Source organism: Neolamprologus multifasciatus, chromosome 3 (assembly GCF_963576455.1).
Source record: "Neolamprologus multifasciatus chromosome 3, fNeoMul1.2, whole genome shotgun sequence".
In the NCBI taxonomy this organism is placed as follows: domain Eukaryota; kingdom Metazoa; phylum Chordata; class Actinopteri; order Cichliformes; family Cichlidae; genus Neolamprologus; species Neolamprologus multifasciatus.
The window spans coordinates 45,248,225-45,269,131 of NC_140441.1; the positions used below are offsets into that span (position 1 = coordinate 45,248,225).

Genomic DNA, 20,907 nt, shown 5'->3' on the forward strand with positions numbered 1-20,907 from the left:
GGGCTGGCAAGGCTTTCGGAGCCTGGGGAGCGGACACCCGCACAAAGGGTGGCCAGGCGGCCCGGTCCGGGTTTTTTCTTCTTTCTTTCTCACGCCTGGTGGGCGGTGCCACCCGATCACAAGGGCTGGCAAGGCTTTCAGAGCCTGGGGAGCGGACACCCGCACAAAGGGTGGCCAGGCGGCCCGGTCCGGGTTTATTCTTCTTTGTTTCACTGCCTGGTGGGCGGTGCCACCCGATCACAAGGGCTGGCAAGGCTTTCGGAGCCTGGGGAGCGGACACCCGCACAAAGGGTGGCCAGGCGGCCCGGTCCGGGTTTTTTCTTCTTTGTTTCAGACGCCTGGTGGGCGGTGCCATCCGATCACAAGGGCTTGCAAAGCTTTCGGAGCCTGGGGAGCGAACACCCGCACAAAGGGTGGCCAGGCGGCCCGGTCCGGGTTTATTCTTCTTTGTTTCACTGCCTGGCTGGGCGGTGCCACCCGATCACAAGGGCTGGCAAGGCTTTCGGAGCCTGGGGAGCGGACACCCGCACAAAGGGTGGCCAGGTGGCCCGGTCCAGGTTTTTTCTTCTTTGTTTCAGACGCCTGGTGGGCGGTGCCATCCGATCACAAGGGCTGGCAAGGCTTTTGGAGCCTGGGGAGCAGACACCCGCACAAAGGGTGGCCAGGCGGCCCGGTCCGGGTTTTTTCTTCTTTCTTTCACATGCCTGGTAGGCGGTGCCACCCGATCACAAGGGCTGGCAAAGCTTTCGGAGCCTGGGGAGCGGACACCCGCACAAAGGGTGGCCTGGCGGCCCGGTCCGGGTTTTTTCTTTTTTTCTTCTTTCTTTCACAAGCCTGGTGGGCGGTGCCACCTGATCACAAGGGCTGACAAGGCTTTCGGAGCCTGGGGAGCGGACACCCGCACAAAGGGTGGCCAGGCGGCCCGGTCCGGGTTTTTTCTTCTTTCTTTCTCACGCCTGGTGGGCGGTGCCACCCGATCACAAGGGCTGGCAAGGCTTTCAGAGCCTGGGGGGCGGACACCCGCACAAAGGGTGGCCAGGCGGCCCGGTCCGGGTTTTTTCTTCTTTGTTTCAGACGCCTGGTGGGCGGTGCCATCCGATCACAAGGGCTTGCAAGGCTTTCGGAGCCTGGGGAGCGAACACCCGCACAAAGGGTGGCCAGGCGGCCCGGTCCGGGTTTATTCTTCTTTGTTTCACTGCCTGGCTGGGCGGTGCCACCCGATCACAAGGGCTGGCAAGGCTTTCGGAGCCTGGGGAGCGAACACCCGCACAAAGGGTGGCCAGGCGGCCCGGTCCGGGTTTATTCTTCTTTGTTTCACTGCCTGGCTGGGCGGTGCCACCCGATCACAAGGGCTGGCAAGGCTTTCGGAGCCTGGGGAGCGGACACCCGCACAAAGGGTGGCCAGGTGGCCCGGTCCAGGTTTTTTCTTCTTTGTTTCAGACGCCTGGTGGGCGGTGCCATCCGATCACAAGGGCTGGCAAGGCTTTTGGAGCCTGGGGAGCGGACACCCGCACAAAGGGTGGCCAGGCGGCCCGGTCTGGGTTTTTTCTTCTTTCTTTCACATGCCTGGTAGGCGGTGCCACCCGATCACAAGGGCTGGCAAGGCTTTTGGAGCCTGGGGAGTGGACACCCGCACAAAGGGTGGCCAGGCTGCCCGGTCCGGGTTTTTTCTTCTTTCTTTCACAAGCATGGTGGGCGGTGCCACCCGATCACAAGGGCTGGCAAGGCTTTCGGAGCCTGGGGAGCGGACACCCGCACAAAGGGTGGCCAGGTGGCCCGGTCCAGGTTTTTTCTTCTTTGTTTCAGACGCCTGGTGGGCGGTGCCATCCGATCACAAGGGCTGGCAAGGCTTTTGGAGCCTGGGGAGCGGACACCCGCACAAAGGGTGGCCAGGCGGCCCGGTCCGGGTTTTTTCTTCTTTCTTTCTCACGCCTGGTGGGCGGTGCCACCCGATCACAAGGGCTGGCAAGGCTTTCAGAGCCTGGGGAGCAGACACCCGCACAAAGGGTGGCCAGGCGGCCCGGTCCGGGTTTTTTCTTCTTTCTTTCACACGCCTGGTGGGCGGTGCCACCCGATCACAAGGGCTGGCAAGGCTTTCGGAGCCTGGGGAGCGGACACCCGCACAAAGGGTGGCCAGGCGGCCCGCTCCGGGTTTTTTCTTCTTTCTTTCACACGCCTGGTGGGCGGTGCCATCCGATCACAAGGGCTGGCAAGGCTTTCGGAGCCTGGGGAGCGGACACCCGCACAAAGGGTGGCCAGGCGGCCCGGTCCGGGTTTTTTCTTCTTTCTTTCACACGCCTGGTGGGCAGTGCCACCCGATCACAAGGGCTGGCAAGGCTTTCGGAGCCTGGGGAGCGGACACCCGCACAAAGGGTGGCCAGGCGGCCCGGTCCGGGATTTTTCTTTTTTGTTTCAGACGCCTGGTGGGCGGTGCTACTCGATCACAAGGGCTGGCAAGGCTTTCGGAGCCTGGAGAGTGGACACCCGCACAAAGGGTGGCCAGGCGGCCCGGTCAGGGTTTTTTCTTCTTTCTTTCAGATGCCTGGTGGGCGGAGCCACCCGATCACAAGGGCTGGCAAGGCTTTCGGAGCCTGGGGAGCGGACACCCGCACAAAGGGTGGCCAGGCGGCCCGGTCCGGGTTTTTTCTTCTTTGTTTCAGACGCCTGGTGGGCGGTGCCACCCGATCACAAGGGCTGGCAAGGCTCTCGGAGCCTGGGGAGCGGACACCCGCACAAAGGGTGGCCAGGCGGCCCGGTCCGGATTTTTTCTTTTTTTCTTCTTTCTTTCACAAGCCTGGTGGGCGGTGTCACCCGATCACAAGGGCTGGCAAGGCTTTTGGAGCCTGGGGAGTGGACACCCGCACAAAGGGTGGCCAGGCTGCCCGGTCCGGGTTTTTTCTTCTTTCTTTCACACGCCTGGTGGGCGGTGCCACCCGATCACAAGGGCTGGCAAGGCTTTCGGAGCCTGGGGAGCGGACACCCGCACAAAGGGTGGCCAGGCGGCCCGGTCCGGGTTTTTTCTTCTTTCTTTCACTGCCTGGTGGGCGGTGCCACCCGATCACAAGGGCTGGCAAGGCTTTCGGAGCCTGGGGAGCGGACACCCGCACAAAGGGTGGCCAGGCGGCCCGGTCCGGGTTTTTTCTTCTTTGTTTCAGACGCCTGGTGGGCGGTGCCACCCGATCACAAGGGCTGGCAAGGCTTTCGGAGCCTGGGGAGCGGACACCCGCACAAAGGGTGGCCAGGCGGCCCGGTCCGGGTTTTTTCTTCTTTGTTTCAGACGCCTGGTGGGCGGTGCCATCCGATCACAAGGGCTGGCAAGGCTTTCGGAGCCTGGGGAGCGGACACCCGCACAAAGGGTGGCCAGGCAGCCCGGTCCGGATTTTTTCTTTTTTTCTTCTTTCTTTCACAAGCCTGGTGGGCGGTGTCACCCGATCACAAGGGCTGGCAAGGCTTTTGGAGCCTGGGGAGTGGACACCCGCACAAAGGGTGGCCAGGCTGCCCGGTCCGGGTTTTTTCTTCTTTCTTTCACACGCCTGGTGGGCGGTGCCACCCGATCACAAGGGCTGGCAAGGCTTTCGGAGCCTGGGGAGCGGACACCCGCACAAAGGGTGGCCAGGCGGCCCGGTCCGGGTTTTTTCTTCTTTGTTTCAGACGCCTGGTGGGCGGTGCCAGCCGATCACAAGGGCTGGCAAGGCTTTCGGAGCCTGGGGAGCGACACCCGCACAAAGGGTTGCCAGGCGGCCCGGTCCGGGTTTTTTCTTCTTTGTTTCAGACGCCTGGTGGGCGGTGCCACCCGATCACAAGGGGTGGCAAGGCTTTCGGAGCCTGGGGAGCGGACACCCGCACAAAGGGTGGCCAGGCGGCCCGGTCCGGGTTTTTTCTTCTTTCTTTCACACGCCTGGTGGGCGGTGCCACCCGATCACAAGGGCTGGCAAGGCTTTCAGAGCCTGGAGAGCGGACACCCGCACAAACGGACGCATCTGAGGGCCGCATTTCGAGCAGCCTTTGAATTGGGACAGACTTCGGCGCGCCGCTGTGACGTAATCGGCCTTAAAATGCACCCTTTAAGGCTGCAGACCCTGAATTGGGATACAGCCTTCAAGACATGTTGAGGAGCTAATTTAGCCATTCAAATCACCTGTGTTGGATCAAGGACACATCTAAAACCTGCAGGACACCGGCTCTCGAGGCCTGGAGTTGCCCACCCCTGCTTTATATGATTTCTTCTACACAGTTTTTATTTTTTAAACTGCATACATGAACATGACAACACCCAGAAAGAAAGCAAAAGCCAGTGCTTAACTCAATTAACAAATTCCTCTCACACGGCCAGCTTAAAGAGCTCAGTGAAACAGGCGTATGCTAAGAAGTAAAGAGCAAACTGATATTTCCATCCAGAACTGCTAGCTCATTTAAAAGTGGGGACCAATCCTGTGAACATTTCGGTTAAACGATGGGCGGCGAAGACAGAACGCAAGATGCCAAAGATGAAGAAGGTGATGAGAGGAAGTGAGAAAAAGGAAGAGTGGTGGGTTAAGAAAGGAAACCAAAATAGTGAATTATAATTGTGTAATCTGTCAAAGTGCTGCTTGTTATGTTAACTTCACAATCTTTCTGCTGTGTAAATGCAAGACACACACATGACACAGACTCACACACCGTGCTCTGGGTTTCATGTTTATTACTTTTCAATGTACAATGTAAATTTCCCAGGCATTGCTCCAGCAGCGTGCCAGCTGCTCACAATATTGCTCCTCTTTGGTTCCGACACCTCTCCAGCTTCTCCTGGTGCTGCCCCTTCAACCATCCACGTCACCTCTCCCTCTGCAGCTGAGCCACAACACACACCTCCCTGCCACACTGCCAAACCTCGACAGTGACTCCAAAAGTGGCACGAAGGGATGAACAACCACTCTTCTATAAAATATTCCCTCATTTGGTGTTTTGGACATGATGACGGACAGTGCTGGGTAAGATCTGAGATCCATGAAAGCCATAAAACACAACAGATCAGTAAATCCTGCAGTAATGTCCTATGGTCTGTCATCTTGAGTGAGACCAGTCCCAGAACCTTACAGTTTTTTCTGAATGCTTAAACCCTAACTGTGATTCTTATAGCACAATTCCTAAAACTATTAACACTTATAGCAAAACCACTCACTGAGTTTGCAAAACTAAAAGCACAAACACTGCTTTGCACTCAGTTTGCAATTTTGTAACACACACTTTGCAAAACTGTAGGCACAACTCACTGCTAACACTCAATTACCAAATTTCCAACACACTCCTAGCAAAATTATACACATGTATGGCTATCATTAACACTATTTTGCCAACTGTCTGGCACACTTTCACATGTGAAAACTGTTTTAGATAATTAGTCCACTTTGCAATCAGCCTAAGCACTATAAACAGGCCACAGGTAAGCTGTCTATGTGGAGTACAATGGAAGGAGCAGTAAGAGTGAGAAGAGTGAGAATCAGAGGAGGCCGAGGGAGAGGACGTGGAGGTGAAGAAGTTGGAGGAAGAGGACGTGGAGGTGAAGAAGCAAGAGGGTTAGAGGAAGTTAGAGGAAGAGGACAAAGAGGAGCAAGAAGAGGACGAGGAGGGGAAAGAGGAAGGGTAAGAAGAGTAAGAAACAGAATAACTGATGACATCAGGGCTACAATAGTGGACCATGTCATCAACCATGGGATGACCCTGAGGGAAGCTGGCCAACGGGTTCAGCCTAAACTGAGCCGCTACACTGTGGCAAGCATCATTAGGACATTTCGAAATGAGAATCGGTAAGTACTTTGTAGCACTGCCATACTCTAATGAGAAACACAACAGTACCATACATGCAAAAATACTGAAATTGTTACTTTACAGAATTGCTAGACGTCCAGATGTTGGGGGCAGAGGCAGAATGTTCAATTGTCATTGAGCTGCCCATTAATGAGGGCACATTAACGACATTGCTTTTGGCTGTTTTCACCAATGTCTTGTTGTGCTGTATGAGGCTACCTACACAACACCAGGGCCTGTGCTTCTGGCCGAGGCCATCTTCACCACACCAAGCCCTGTGCTTCTAGCTGAGGCCACCTACAACACACCAGGGCCAGTGCTGCTGGCTGAGGCCACCTACACCACATCAGGGCATGTTTCTCTGGCTGAGGCCACCTACACCACACAAGGGCCAGTGCTGCTGGCCGAGGCTAACTACACCACACCAGGCCCTGTGCTGGTGGCTGAGGCCATCTTCAAAAATCCAGGGCCTGTGCTGCTGGATAAATGCTAAACTGAGTCTTTGGGTTAGGGTATCAGGCAAGCATGCAGGTAGGGTTATAGGATTGTGTTCGTAACTTCAGGTACTGGCCACCTCATCACTTGATTCCATAAATTGACACATTCTCCTGTGGGCAGCAGCTTACGGCCAGTAGCTTACGGCCATACCACCCTGGGCACGCCCGACCTCGTCTGATCTCGGAAGCTAAGCAGGGCTGGGCTTGGTTAGTTCTTGGATGGGAGAATACCTGGTGCGGTAAGCCTTTCATGTCCTTGAACTGCTTTTGATCCAGAGAAGGGGTGTATTAAAATCTACACCACAGCAGGCCCTGAGAAGTAGAACGAAAATCATACATGATTCCAAACATTTTTTACAAATAAATAACTGCAAATTCGGGTGTGTGTAATTATTCAGCCCCCTTTGGTCTGAGTGCAGCCAGTTGCCCATAGAAATTGCCTGATGAGTGCTAATGACTAAATAGAGTGCACCTGTGTTTAATCTAATGTCAGTACAAATACAGCTGCTCTGTGACAGCTTCAGAGTTTGTCTAAGAGAATATTGGGAGTGACAATACCATAAAGTCCAAAGAACACACCAGACAGTTATTATATAACACACAGACAAGTTATTGAGACATTTAAAGCAGGCTTAGGCTACAAAAAAGATTTCCCAAGCCTTGAACATCCCACGGAGCACTGTTCAAGCGATCATTCAGAAATGGAAGGAGTATGGTAGTGGTGGGCAGATGAAGCTTCCTGAAGCACTGAAGCTTTTAATCCAATTCTTTCACCCCAGCGCAAAGCGTCTTGAAGCTTCATTTGCTCTAGTAGGACATTTACTGGATGTAAAAATATTAGTTGGCATGAATTTGAAGAGTGTGGCATTTTACACACAGCCTTTAAATGTCAACAACAAAAGGAGTGGGTAAAACATGTATATTGTAGTGATAGCAGTATACTGTGTATATTTATACTAGCAGTATGGAAAATGATTATTTGGAAATGCTTAAAATGGAAATGATGATTTACTGTGAGGTGTGGTTGAGGTATGGACAGTGATTAGTGCTTAGGGGATACATTGGTTTTTATTTAAAAACAACAGTTTCTCCACTGTGGCAGGTCGTAGGCAATTTATCTTTTTTGGACAATATTTCCCCTGCTTTTGAAAACACTCACAGGGCACAGATGAGGCAGGGGTACACAGGTATGTCAGTGCTAACTTATATAAGTGAGGATAGACATATTTTTGTGTCTCCCAGTATTTAAGGGGGTCCTCCGGCCTTCCAATATTCCAGCCTTCCAATATTTGGCTCCATCATGTACCGTTGGACCTCAATATTTGCGTCTGCTGTCACATTTTGTGTCTGTGTCTGCCTGACACTTTCATCCAGGCGACGCCACAGGTTGTTACCTAAACAATAAGGAAAGTTTTATGTGATACTAAGAATTCAATTTTCAATCCAATTTTATTTATATAGCGCCAAATCACAACAACAGTCCCTCAAGGCACTTTATATTCTACAGTAGATCGTACAATAATAGATACAGAGGACATCCCAACAATCAGTTTATATAAATGCAACTCAAATGCAATAACAATAGTACCGTGGGAAACGGCCTCAACAGTTTGTGACGTTGATAGCTGTGGTGGTGGTGGAGGCCCTCATTACAGAAGCACATTCTGCTTTCAGTCTTTTTTCTGCTTCGCTAGCTCTTGCAGGGCTGAGAAACCAGTTTTCTGAACCTTGGGTCCAGCAGTGTCGCAAGGAACATAATGCTCATGGTTTGTATTTTATCCAGCTTCTCTCTCAATAGCATCCTCAGCTTCTGAGCCAGAGAAGACCCAATGGATGGTGATTTTTCCATTTGTTCATTTAGGCAATGATCCAGCATAGTGAGCAAAGGTATGACCTTTGACCCAGACACCCTTTTTTCCTGAGAGAGCTCAGTGGTTGCATCGTTAAATGGTGCTAGGACAACCAGACACTCAATTATACCAAATTCCTCGGATGAAACAGGTGGGATGTCTGTTGTGAGACTTGCCAAAGCAGCACCCACTGGCTCCCTTTGCTCAAACAGTTTTTGCAGCATATTATAAGTGCTGTTCCAGCGGGTTTCCACCTCCTGTATTAGTTTGAGTTGAGGCTTCCTTAGTTGTTCCTGCACCACTGAAAGCCTCTCCTTACAAAATACAATTTAAAAAAGCACACATTAGATTGTCAAGGGAGCAGAACTAAACACTTAAGTAGCATTAAAGAAACTGTAATTAAGACACTTAAGAACTTACCTTTGCAGTGGTACTGCTCCTGAAATATCCCACGATCTTCCTGGACTTGGCTCGGATGTCAGAGAGCTCAGGGGTCTGGTCAAGGGCCTTCTTCACCACTAAGTTCAGGGTGTGAGCTATGCATATGGCATGTTTGACTCATAGCTCCCTTGCACAAGCCCCCATATTGGCAGCCCCATCTGTTACTAGGCATGTGACTTTGTCAGTAATTGCCCATTCTGTCATGAGTGAGCCTTTCACTTGTGCAATATTTTCTGCATTAGGAAAATAGCCCAGTCAAAGTCCAGATCTAAATCCATTCGAGAATCTGTGGCAAGATCTGAAAATTGCTGTTCACGAACACTGTCCATCTTATCTGACTGAGCTGGAGCTGTTTTGCAAAGAATGGGCAAGGATTTCAGTCTCTAGATGTGCAAAGCTGGTAGAGACATACCCTAAAAGACTGGCAGCTGTAATTGCAGCAAAAGGTGGTTCTACAAAGTATTGATTTAGGGGGCTGAATAATTACGCACACCCCACTTTGCAGTTATTTATTTGTAAAAAATGTTTGGAATCATGTATGATTTTCGTTCCACTTCTCACGTGTACACCACTTTGTATTGGTATTTCACGTGGAATTCCAATAAAATTGATTCATGTATGTGGCTGTAATGTGACAAAGTTCAAGAGGGGCGAATACTTTTGCAAGCCACTGTAGGTACAGCTCCCCAGTGGGGAGCTTGGGACCAGCTAGGGGGACCAACTTGGGGCACCAGCGAAGGGAAAATTAAGTGTAAACTATTATTTCTCCCTATCAATTTTAACCAATAAGATAGATGCACATTCTTATATAAAACTTTGTATACCACTAGTCTAGGATACTGTTTTGGGAAGACTGACTGCAGCTAACTGTTTTAGAGCCTGCAGTTTTCTGAACAAAAAACATCCATGTACATGATACTTTTTAATAATTTAATGCCTTATAAATACATTTATCAAAAGAAGAAGTGTTTTGGCTGGTGATTCCTAAATGGCGATAAACAAACACATTAACAAAGTGGCGACCCTGACATGATCCACTATGGATAATTTGGACACTTTGTTTTTCTTATATTTATGAACTTTATTTTTATACATTTGTTAAAACAAAACAAAAAAAGAAAAGTAAACGGATCACACAAGGCTAATTGCAACTGCACGAAGAATAATAAAACCATAAATTAAAAACAAAAAAACACTGCTTTTGTATGTTTAAATACTTATAGAAAAATGGAAATCCTTGGTCAGTGTAGATGGTTACAATAAGAGAAAACAGTCTTCGTCTGTGAATTCTTCCAAGAAAGTTGTCTCTGCTCAGCAGACCTGGAGGTGCTGGATCTTGTGTTAACTATATTCAACCAATAATGGCTTCTTTCTCTCATTTGACCTAATGTTCTGAAATGCTTCTGAGGGGGCTGCAAACATATTTTAAAGACCTTATAGTGCCGTATGACTCCAATAAAGCACTTTGCTCTTAGACTGCTGGCTTACCTGTGGTTCCTAGGATATTTAAAAGTAGTATGGAAAGCAGAGCCTTTAGCTTTCAGGCCTCTCTTCTGTGGAACCAGCTCTCAGATCGGATTCGAGAGATAGACACTACTTTTAAGATTAGGTTTAAAACTTTCCTTTTTGACAAAGCACTTCCACACTATGTCTTTGTTTTTGCTCGTTCCCCTCACCTCAAACCAGTCACAGTAGATAGCTGTGTTTTTCCTTCCCACTGTCACCAAAGTGCTTGCTCACAGGTGGTCGTCTGAATCTTGGGGTTTCTCTGTATAATTGTAGGGTCTTTAACTTACAGTGTTAAGTACCTTAAGGCGACTGTTGTTGTGATTTGGTACTACATAAATAAAACTGAATTGAATAAATGTGGTCTTAAAACCAATCAAAATATTAACAAAGCCCAATCAGATTCCTCTGTAATTTGAATATGTAAATCATTTGTCTTTGTAAATTATTTTATACTTTTTTTTTTTTTTTGCCTAATGTCAGCTACTTATAATAAAATACTATGCAAAAGCGCTGGCTATAGCTTGTTTTGAAAAACTATACCATTTTAGTAATCAAACTATAAAGTGAGCATATTAGTAAGCAAGGTAGTGGCTGAAAGTCTGTTATGATAATTTTTGTTGACGTGTTTAGTGTAATCAGATATTTGTATATGTAATTTATCACAACATCAAAAAACAACAACATTTAACTCTTTTTTTTAACTTTATTATTTCTTTTTCAGATCAAAATACATTTTACTCTGGTCTTAGCGCTTCGTTTCATTGTTATGAATGACTACTGCCCCCGTGTGTTTAGAGCTCCTGCTCTTGTTTCTGCTTAAAGTTTTTTTATTTATTTATTGACGATCTAAAAGCAATCGAATAAAGTCACGTGGGCCTTTCCAGCAACATTTTTTGCGGCATTTTGTCTTTAAATGACAAAAACTATGTTTGACAATTAATTTAAAGGTCAGGCGTACGTCTACTACGCATGCGCGTGTTCAGATCTTGGTGTTTTAGTGTGAGCCAGAGAAGTGATAAAGTTTGAATGGCAGAAATGGGCTTTTAGGAGTGTGCCGTGTCCAAGTCTGAAGCTCAGTACAGAGGGTGCAGTGCAGGAAAAGAAAAGTATGACAGCCAACGAGGATCAAGAGGTATGAAAGAACGCATGAATGCTGTTAGCGTCTAACTGCTAGCTAGTTGACGGTAGCGTGACTGTTAGCATTGATCGGGGTGGTCCTCGGTTCCAGACAGCAGCCAAGTTAACAGACTGTTATTATTTCGAGTACAAAAGCTCAGCGACACTTTCCCAGCTCGTCCTGGTTCAGATGTCGCTCACGACACCTTCCATTCAGAAGTCTACAAGGTTAATCTTGTACCTGCAGCGACAAACAGGGCTTCAGCCCGTGTGTTAGCCGGCACACAGCAGTTTTCCACCGCTACTGTGTTGTTGCTTCTCCGGCTCCTTATGATGGTGACTTGTTTCGGCTTGGATACAAAGATCGTAAAAGCAATGAATTTAGCACATACGAGTGTATAAGGCCTTGTGACAGACCTGTCCTGCAAACCTTTGCTAAGCTAATGACTGCATTTCTCAGGGTTGTCTGGTAGCGTGCTGTCTGATGTGTTCTTGATGTACTTCAGTCCTGATGATATTCCTGTTACTTCACTTGTTTATGTGATCCCAGATGGAGCTCGAAGCTCTTCGCTCCATCTATGAGGGGGATGAATGTTTCAAGGAAATGAGTCCAGTTTCTTTCCAATTTAGGGTGAGTATGTGCACTGCACTGTCCAAGGCTGTGCAAAAATGATTGTCTTCTGCAGTCCAGTTTCCAGTTTCAGAACTATGGCCATAGAATTAAAACAAGAAATTTGAGCCATCATGCTCACAGCTACTTTAAAATGTTAACAAACCTAAAGGCTGAATTCAGTGTCAGTAACCTTCTCGTCTTTTTGAATATTACACAAAAGGTAGGAGAACTCGAGGACAGCAAAGCATTCATTCTGGACATCACGTGGCCTGAGATGTACCCTGAAACTGCTCCACAGATCTCACTTGAAGCTTTTTTCAACAACAGGATGTAAGTTCCAAGTATACTGATCCCTTAGTTTGTGTTAAATTTAAGTCTTTGAAGAAATGGTAAATGGACTGTTTCTTATGTAGAACCTATAGTCCTCATTCATGCACTTTTTTTCTATGGTTGAGTGCTTTCTAATATTTACACACACATACTCATCAGAGAGCAACTTGGAGTTAGTATCTTGACCAAGGATATTTGATTCAAATGATTCACTCCTCCATCAAGCCTCCAAAATTGGCCTTTTCACTCTTTTGAAAGAGAAAACTATTTTCATGTAGTTCTTTCTAACCAGCTTGGTGTGAGCACTTTATTCTTCAACACACCCTGAATTCTGTGGGCGATTTGTGTCATTTCTCTGTGTTTTCAGTTTTATTTTTTGTCCTCAGTTTGAATTTGTTAAACCAAGATTTTGGACTAACAGCTCTTTTAGAATTAGCTGTTGATGAAAAACTACTACTGCTACTGCTGTCAAACTGCTATCTTTGGCATTTTTCAGAGATTCAGCTAAAGAAATTAAACAAATTATGTGTTTTTTGCAACAGGCTGCTGGTAACAAAGTGTCTGAAGATACAATTTCAAGTTGGTTTCTTTGCTATTTGTCATGTGTGGTCACAACACTAGTTCATTGCTTGATTTTAACTGCATGAATGGTTCATAGGTCAGGGTTAAAAGGCTTAAAAAAGCCCTTTCCTCTGAAAAAGGTCCGGTATGAGGACCTGACCTGAAAGTAATTTAAAAAGAAGCCGATGGCCAAAGAGAAACTTTGAAAGACTCACAAAACACAGAACTTTTGCTTAAAAGAATATCAAAAAATGGCTTTTTATAACAAGAAACAAAGACTTTTGCACAGTACTGTATTTACAGTATTGGAGAGTGCAGGGTGAGACTGTGGCTGATGGACAGTACTTGAGGATTTTCTTTTCTTTCCATCATCTTGCTTTGAAAACAGCTCAGCAGAGACGAAGCAGCTGATCCTGGCAAAGTTGGAGGAGCAGGTGGAGGCTAACCTGGGAGCTGCAATGATGTACACTCTGTTTGAGTGGGCAAAGGAGAACCAGGAGACGCTCATGGAGAACCACAAGTCTATAGTAACGGCTGTGGTCAGTACATTATTATTTCCCAATATTACCATAATAAAGAACAGCGTTTCTTCCTCTGTGAAAAGTTTGGGTGTCATCCTCGACAGTATCTTTCAATTCACACATTAATAATGTTACTCGGTCTGATTATTTTTAATTGCGCAAAATTAATCGTCTCCGTCCTTTTCTCCCCCCACATGTCACTGCATTCTTGTCCACAGCCTTGTTACTTCCTGGATTGATTATTGTAATTCACTTCTTTTTGGTCTTACTCAAAAATCCATCCACAAGCTCCAACACGTCCAGAACTCTGCTGCCCGTATCATCACCAGGACCCCTTCTATCCACCACATCACTCCTGTCTTGCAGCAGCTTCATTGGCTCCCGGTCAAATATCGTATCAATTTCAAAATACTCTTGTACACATTTAAGGCTATTCATCATCTCTCTCCTCCATATCTCTCTAATCTGGTTAAGATCACCGCCCCATCTCGGTGTCTCAGATCTTCTTCTTCCCTTTCACTCTCCGTCCTCTCCCCCCGTCTTGCCACCATGGGGAGCAGGGCTTTCAGCTGCTCTGCTCCACGACTCTTGAATTCCCGACCTCCTGATTTAAGAAATATCTCTTCCTTCTCTCTCTTTAAGTCCCAACTCAAAACTTACTTGTTCAAAATAGCTTATCCCACATAACCTAGCCACTCTGCTATTTTAAATTTGTTTATGTCTTATGCTTTTATGATTGTGTAAACTGCTTGCTTTTATGTTGCTTTTTATTCTGTGTACAATGACCTTGAGTGTTTTGAAACGTGCTTTCAAATAAAATGTATTATTATTATTATTATTATTAGCTGGTAAAAGGTGGAAAATATCCCAGCTCCTGTTATGGTTTTGTTAGCACTGCATGTAGTTTTTTGCTCAGATCTCCAAAAGTTGATTCTGTTCATCTGTTTGTAGCGTTTTGTGGGAGAAACGTTTCATCACTCATCCAAGTGACTTCTTCAGTCTCAGCTGACTGCAGCTTTCAATCTTATAAACAGTACATTTGCATAATGACTGAAACCAGCCCACTGAAGGAACAATGGGCTGGGAGGTCAGTTCCTTAATCATAATTATGCAAATTCTCATGACCATTGATCAACAACCACTGACCACAACCCACTGATCAAAGACCACTGATCAATGGCAATGAGTACCATTCACAGAGAGTTGGGGTATGGCTGCAATCACAGCATTGTAAGATGGTAACAGATGTACCCTTAGGCCCCCTCCTCGATTCAGAGATGGTCTTTCCCTTTTCACATAAATGGCCTCCAAGATGTGTACATCCTCATCATTGAAAGAGTGTCCACTGGCCTGTAGGTGTAAATAGACTGCAGAGTCCTGACCTGACGAGGTGGCTCTTCTGTGTTGTAGCCAGAGGTTGTTTGGTTTCCCCGATGTATAAATCCTGACAATCCTCCTGCACTTAACAGCGTACACTATGTTACTCTGTTTGTGTCGAGGGACCCGATCCTTGGGGTGGACCAGTTTTTGGCGCAGCGTGTTTTGGGGTTTAAAAGCCACAGAGACCTGGTGTTTAGGAAAAAATGCATCTCAACTGCTCCGATACTCCTGACACGTACGGATCACTACAGGCCACTTAGTCAGCGGTTGTCCTTCTCTCCTGGATCAGCTGGAGCTTTCTTTAGGTGCCTTTCCATCTTTGACAAAAGTCCAGCTGGGATAACCACATTTATTCAGGGCCTTCTTGATGTGATGTTCTTCTGCCTCCCTGGCCTCTGTTTCAGTGGGGATGGTGTTCTGTAGCATCCTGACGACACCCAGTTTGTGCTCCAGTGGATGATGAGAGTCAAACCTTAGATACTGACCCGTATATGTAGGTTTACGGTACACATCAGCTTTTAGATGTCCCCCATTACTGATGGAAATCTCACAGTCTAAGAAGGCTAACCTGCCACTTTTCATATCCTCCCTGGTGAATTTGATGTGTCGGTCCACTGAGTTAATGTGATATGTGAATTGTGGTACATCCTGAGATTTGATTTTCATCCAGGTGTCATCCACATATCTGAACCAATGGCTTGGTGGTGTTCCAGGGTAGGATAGCAAAGCCCTCTTTTCCACTTCTTCCATGTACAAATTGGCCACGATGGGTGAAACTGGGGAGCCCATGTTTATGCCTGTAGAACTGACCCTTGTATGTGAAGTAGGTGGAATGAAGACACAGTTCAAACACACTTGGTCAATGCTGAGAGTGGTCCTGTTGCTGAGGTTGGGGTCATCCTGTAATCTCTTACGGACTACCTCCAACACTTCCATGACTGGGATGCAAGTGAACAGAGATGTAACATCGTACGAGACCATGGTTTCATCTGCCTCCATAATGACATCTCTCACCCTATCAACAAAATCCAGGGTGTTCTGGATGTGGTGTTCAGAGCTGCCCACCAGCAAGTTGAAGATCGAAGCCAGAAACTTGGAGATGTTATAGGTAACAGATTTGATCATGCAGACAATCGGTCTTAAAGGTGCATCCTGTTTATGTATCTTTGGTAAACCATACAGACTTGGTGTAGACTCCCCTGGGTACAGCCTGTGGTATGAGGTCCACTCAATAGCCATCTCTTCTTCTAACTGCTTCAGACAGTCTATCACAGTCTATAAGGTGGCCTAAGGGTACATCTCACAATGCTGTGACTGCAGCCATTCCCCAACTCTCTGTGAATGGTACTCACGGCCATTGATCAGTGGTCTTTGATCAGTGATCATGAGAATTTGCACAATTAAGAATAAGGAACTGACCTCCCAGCCCATTGTTCCTTCAGTGGGCTGGTTTTAGTCATTATGCATCTGTTTATAAGATTGAAAGCTGTAGTCAGCTGAGACTGAAGAAGTCACTTGGATGAGTGGTGAAACATTTCTCCCACAAAACGCTACAAACAGATTAACCGAATCAACTTTTGGAGATTTACTTACCTGGATGATTGAGCGTGCATCTTCCTGATGCACGCTTTTGCTCAGAATTTAGTGTTTGACTGATTGGCTTGAGTCATCAAAGTTTGAGGGGAATAAACCCAAAATGATTGATGATGTTGTTGTTGTTGTTGTGCAGACGCTGACGTCAAGCAGTGAGGTGAGTGAACCTGCCACAGCAGCAAAGAAGAAGGAAAAGAGAGAGCAGCTGACTAAAGCCCAGAAAAGAAGGATGATAAACAAAACAGGTACATGAAACTGTGTCCAGTAGCTCGTATTGTTGGATACGTTATAAAAACTCTGCCATATTCTTCTAAAAGCTCTTCAAAACAGTGCTGGTTTTAATTTGGGGATAATGGTAAACTTTTGTGCTCTGACTCTGAATTGGTCAGAGTTGGTCCTAGCACAGACGCCTGTGGAACTCCATAATTAACCTTCTGGAATTTCTTTGAGCGGTCTGGTAGGAGTGGGCTCTAAAAGATTGATCATTTGGAGGATGCAATTACTGGTTAACTCAGAAAGATCAACTGGAGAAAAGGTAGAAATAAATATCAATGGTATTTAATGTACATACATACCTTTACATCTCTGAGAAGTTTATGTGTTATTTTTTTCTATAATGGTTAAAATTTTGTTTGAAAACATTTATGAGATCATTACTAATTTTGGTTAAAGGAATTCATTGCCGAGTGGATCTCTGACTCTTTGTCAGCCTGGCTACAGTGCTGAAGAGAAACGTAGGGTTGTTCTTATTTTCTTCATTCAATCATGAATAGTAAGATGTCCTGGCTTTACAGCAGCTTTTTTTTTTTTTTTTTTTAATAGAGCAAATTTTTTTTTTTCCCGGTGAAGATTATCTAAATTATTGAGATTCCATCTGCATTGCGATATTCCTCTAGTAACTGATTGAAATTGAGGCTGATTATTATGACACAAAAACTATTCCTATTGATGACTGATTTTGTTCTTTTTCCAAGGCTAAAAGAGTCAAGTCAATTATGGCTCTGAGATTAACACAATAAAGTAAAAGCACCACCAGCAAGGCTGTTGGAAACATTTTGATGGAAAATCGTTAGACTGCATATAAAGATGAACGTAGCTGTCATGATGTCCCTCGTTGGTTAGTGTTTCATAATGCATCTACAAGTGTAATAATTGTATTTATATACAGTTGTGATCAGATGTTTACACACACTTAACTTGGGTATTTATGCTGTGGTAATTTTGGGTGTGATTTCTTTAAACAGTTCTTTTTCCTGGGTGGAATGACTATACAGTATTAAGTAGTGGAAGTAATGGTTTAATCCCCTGCTGAATTTGTGAGTTTGCTCAGTTACAAATAAATGAAAAGCTTCTCGTTTTTATGATAGTTTGAATTTCAAGTGACAGCATATCACCCAAAAATCCAGATAAACACGCCTCATTAATATTATACATTGATTTGTGTGCCATTGAGTGAAATGAGTATTTGAAAACATGATCCCCCGAGTGAGTACTTGGTGAGAAACACAGCGGTAAGGTGTTTCTTGTAGTTGGTCACCAGGTTTGCCACATCTGATGTTCTGTCTGTGTTCTATTTAAACTGCCACTTAAAAACTGGGGGCTGTTCATTTTGTCAGTTATCAAACATACATATTCAGCAGGGTATCAAATAATTATTTCTTTCAATATATATCATTAATGACTAAAAAATAAAAAGCAACGTTTTAATTTATTTTGGATTTTCTCTTAAGTATGAATACAGGCTCAAATATACACTTGCACTCACTTAAACGTTTTAATAGGTGAATGCCTTCATTCTTCTTGTCAACAATCATTAATGACGATGTTTGGCAGCACTCACTGGACTCACCAGTAGTCAGAACAATGGGAAAGTCCAAGGAACTCATTCAAAAGCTAAGAAGGAAAACTGTAGTTGTAGAAGGTCTATTGGAGCCATTTCTAAACAAGTGCAGATTTCAGGATCATCAGTTTTAAACCATTGTTCATTAATACATGTTATACGCTTTTGCCAAAAAATGGAAGACAACCCAAACCGTCCCCTTTAGCTGAGAGGAAATGAGTTGGAACAACTCAGGAAGTACTAAGGCTCAAGCCTGCCTGGAAGCTGCTGAAACACCAGCATCACTGTGCACAGTCCATTCACCAAGGACTGAGAGGGTGCTGACCACAAAACGTGGTCCAACCTTCCTTTATCTCAAAAGTTCCTGAAAGAGTAGTTGTCATACAGCTAACAGATCATCTGCAGAGGAATGGCTTATTTGAAGAGTTTCAGTCAGGTTTCAGAGCTCATCAAAGCACAGAAACAGCTTTAGTGAAGGTTACAAATGAGCTTATGGCCTCTGACAGTAAAACCCTGAAAGCCTCACTGCAGCATTCAATACTGTTGACCATAATATTTTAGAAATATTTAACTGCAGTGGTTTGAATCATATCTATCTAATAGACTCCAATTTGTACATGTAAATGGAGAGTCCTCTTCACACACTGAGGTCAATTATGATGTTCCACAGGGTTCTGTGCTAGGACCAATTCTGTTTACATTATACATGCTTCCCTTAGGCAGTATCATTAGAAGACGTAGCATAAATTTTCACTGCTATGCAGATGACACCCAGCTCTATCTGTCCATGAAGCCAGATAACACACACCAATTAGTTAAACTGCAGGAATGACTTAAAGACCTGGATGGCCGCTAACTTTCTGCTTCTAAATTCAGATAAATTGAGGTTATTGTTTTCGGCCCTAACAATTTTAGAAGTATACTATCAAACCAGATGCTTACTCTGGATAGAATTACAATATTGGCTTCTCTTCACTGGCTTCCTGTTAAAACCAGAATCTAATTAAAAACATCCTTCTCATCACATACAAGCTCTTGAATAATGAGCCTACACAGCACTTAACTCTCAGACTGCTAGGACTAGTGGTTCCTAGAGTATTTAAAAGTAGTATGGGAGGTAGCGCTTTTAGCTTCAGGACCCTGTTCTGTCCAACCAGCTTGCACGTTGGATTCAGGACACAGACACCCTCTCGACTTTTAAGACTAAGCATAAAACCTTCCATTTTTGACAAAATAATTACAGTTGGATTAGATGGCCCTGAATTGTCCTCTAGTTATGCTGCAATAGGTCTAGGCTGCTGCTGAATGCAATGATATGCAGACCATATACGAGCTGTAGAAGTTCAACCAAAATGTGTCATCACAGAGAGAATCCACATGTAAATCGAATATTCACAGCAGTAACATTAGAAAATATGTAAAGTGGAAAGCCTTGGGAAACTTTGGGAATCACTTTCATGTATACTTGATATTCATTAATATAACTGTCATTAGACAGCAGTAAGAGGTTTATAGGTTAGCTTCATAATATTTGAATTCCTGCTTTCAGATCACAAAGGTGAGCTGCCCAGAGGCTGGAACTGGGTTGATGTAATTAAGGTAGGTGTCTTTTAGTGTTTTACCACCAGATGGTGCACTTTGTTCCTTTAAGCACTGTTGTTACAACTTTTTCTTATCTTTGTCCTCTTTCCTTGGTCCCTGCTGCTTGACCACCCTCCAGCATGTAAGTGGCAATGGTTAAATGAACATTGTTTGCACATTGTCAACATACAGAGTGACTTACTGTTTAATTTTGCATCCCTGCTGCAGCTCAGTAAAACTGGAGGGAAAGATGAAGACTAGGTTGCACAGACAAGCTACGTGAGGCTGATGGTGTCTGTAATACTCCAGCTACATGCGCCACTCAACATGACTGCTTCCACAATGAGGACAGTGTGTAAAACTGGATCTGCTCACAATCCCAGTTAGACTCTGACTGTAAGCTGAAAATGACCTGAAGGCTTTGCTGTGCTTGTGGTGGTTTACTTTTTTTTTTTTTTCCTTCCTCACTGCTAGTACAGCTACGGCCAAAGCTTTTAGCAGTCACGTCACTGCAAAATCAATTTTTTTTTTTATTTGAAAACATTTTTGAAATTCATGAAATCTTTGTGATTGCGCTTCATAATATCATAGAAACATGTTTAAAGACAGCAAAGTGTATGAAATTAACTTTTGGCCATAACTGTACATGAGACGGAGAACACATTAGGCTTTTGTTGAAGAGTGAGTCTCCTGCTCTGTGGTCTGTCAGGGTGAAGTGTGCTGGAGTTTGACTGATCTGCTGCCCAGCACTGAGCTGTTGGGGTTCTCAGCTGAAGCGTTACGCTGCTGTTACTGTGAGGTACCATGTGACGTGTTAAGAGCAGAGCTGCGTGTTACTTTTCTCAATATTTTCCTATTTTGATAAACGTCCCTCTGCCCTTTGAATTGTAAAGCCAGAAGTTTTTATATAGAAATAAAATCAATTTTATCTACTGCTGGTCTCAGAACATAATTATTCATTGGCTTGTCTTGTGATAACACTGTTTTGTGCTGCAGTCAGCGTCCATTTCTTGGAGCTGCAAATGGTCATCTTGAATCAAGAATTACTTATGGGTGCAAGTCCGCCAATACCTTTGTCTGAGGTCAATTATATCAGGGCTCTCCCATTGAATAAAAACTGACAAATATATATAAGACAATGCTGAGTATAATATGTGCCTTGAAGAATGTGATGTGGTTTCTCATCTTTCTCAAACAAAAGCAGGTAATTCAGCCTTTTTGAAGGAAGGTGCTATGATGCATATCTATTAAGATATCAAAGGAGCTTGGAAAGAAGAGTGACAGGACT

The 20,907-nt window shown here is 45.1% G+C and overlaps 2 protein-coding genes and 2 pseudogenes across 3 annotated transcripts in view; 3 read left to right on the top strand and 1 right to left on the bottom strand.

Moving 5' to 3' along the window:
* LOC146523537 (uncharacterized) overlaps positions 1–5,917 on the top strand; it is a 37,099-nt gene extending 31,182 nt beyond the window's left edge. Inside the window, exons 2-3 of the mRNA XM_085154202.1 lie at positions 1,574–5,509; positions 5,540–5,917. Of these exons, the coding sequence (XP_085010328.1) occupies positions 1,574–4,009 (2,436 nt within the window). The 3' untranslated portion in view covers positions 4,010–5,509; positions 5,540–5,917. The remainder of the gene's footprint in view (positions 1–1,573; positions 5,510–5,539) is intronic.
* Positions 5,918–6,421: 504 nt separating this feature from the next.
* On the top strand, positions 6,422–6,530 carry LOC146523538 (5S ribosomal RNA; annotated as a pseudogene).
* Positions 6,531–6,896: 366 nt separating this feature from the next.
* LOC146523539 (E3 SUMO-protein ligase ZBED1-like) lies at positions 6,897–8,904 on the bottom strand (annotated as a pseudogene). Its single transcript, XR_014873124.1, has 3 exons — positions 8,892–8,904; positions 8,555–8,691; positions 6,897–8,448 (listed from the first exon to the last, which is right to left on the bottom strand). The product of XR_014873124.1 is annotated as an E3 SUMO-protein ligase ZBED1-like (transcript).
* Positions 8,905–11,035: 2,131 nt separating this feature from the next.
* Positions 11,036–20,553, top strand: rwdd4 (RWD domain containing 4). Its single transcript, XM_085153658.1, has 6 exons — positions 11,036–11,216; positions 11,751–11,831; positions 12,034–12,143; positions 13,093–13,243; positions 16,335–16,443; positions 19,588–20,553. Exons 1-6 carry the CDS (start codon positions 11,193–11,195, stop codon positions 19,650–19,652), a joined length of 540 nt encoding a protein of 179 aa, XP_085009784.1. The 5' UTR covers positions 11,036–11,192; the 3' UTR covers positions 19,653–20,553.
* Positions 20,554–20,907: the final 354 nt, after the last annotated feature.

Coding starts and splice junctions, on each gene's coding strand:
- rwdd4 (XM_085153658.1), top strand. CDS start 11,193: ATGACAGCCAACGAGGATCAAGAG. Junction 11,217..11,750: donor CAGCCAACGAGGATCAAGAG/GTATGAAAGAAC, acceptor ATGTGATCCCAG/ATGGAGCTCGAAGCTCTTCG. Junction 12,144..13,092: donor GCTTTTTTCAACAACAGGAT/GTAAGTTCCAAG, acceptor CTTTGAAAACAG/CTCAGCAGAGACGAAGCAGC.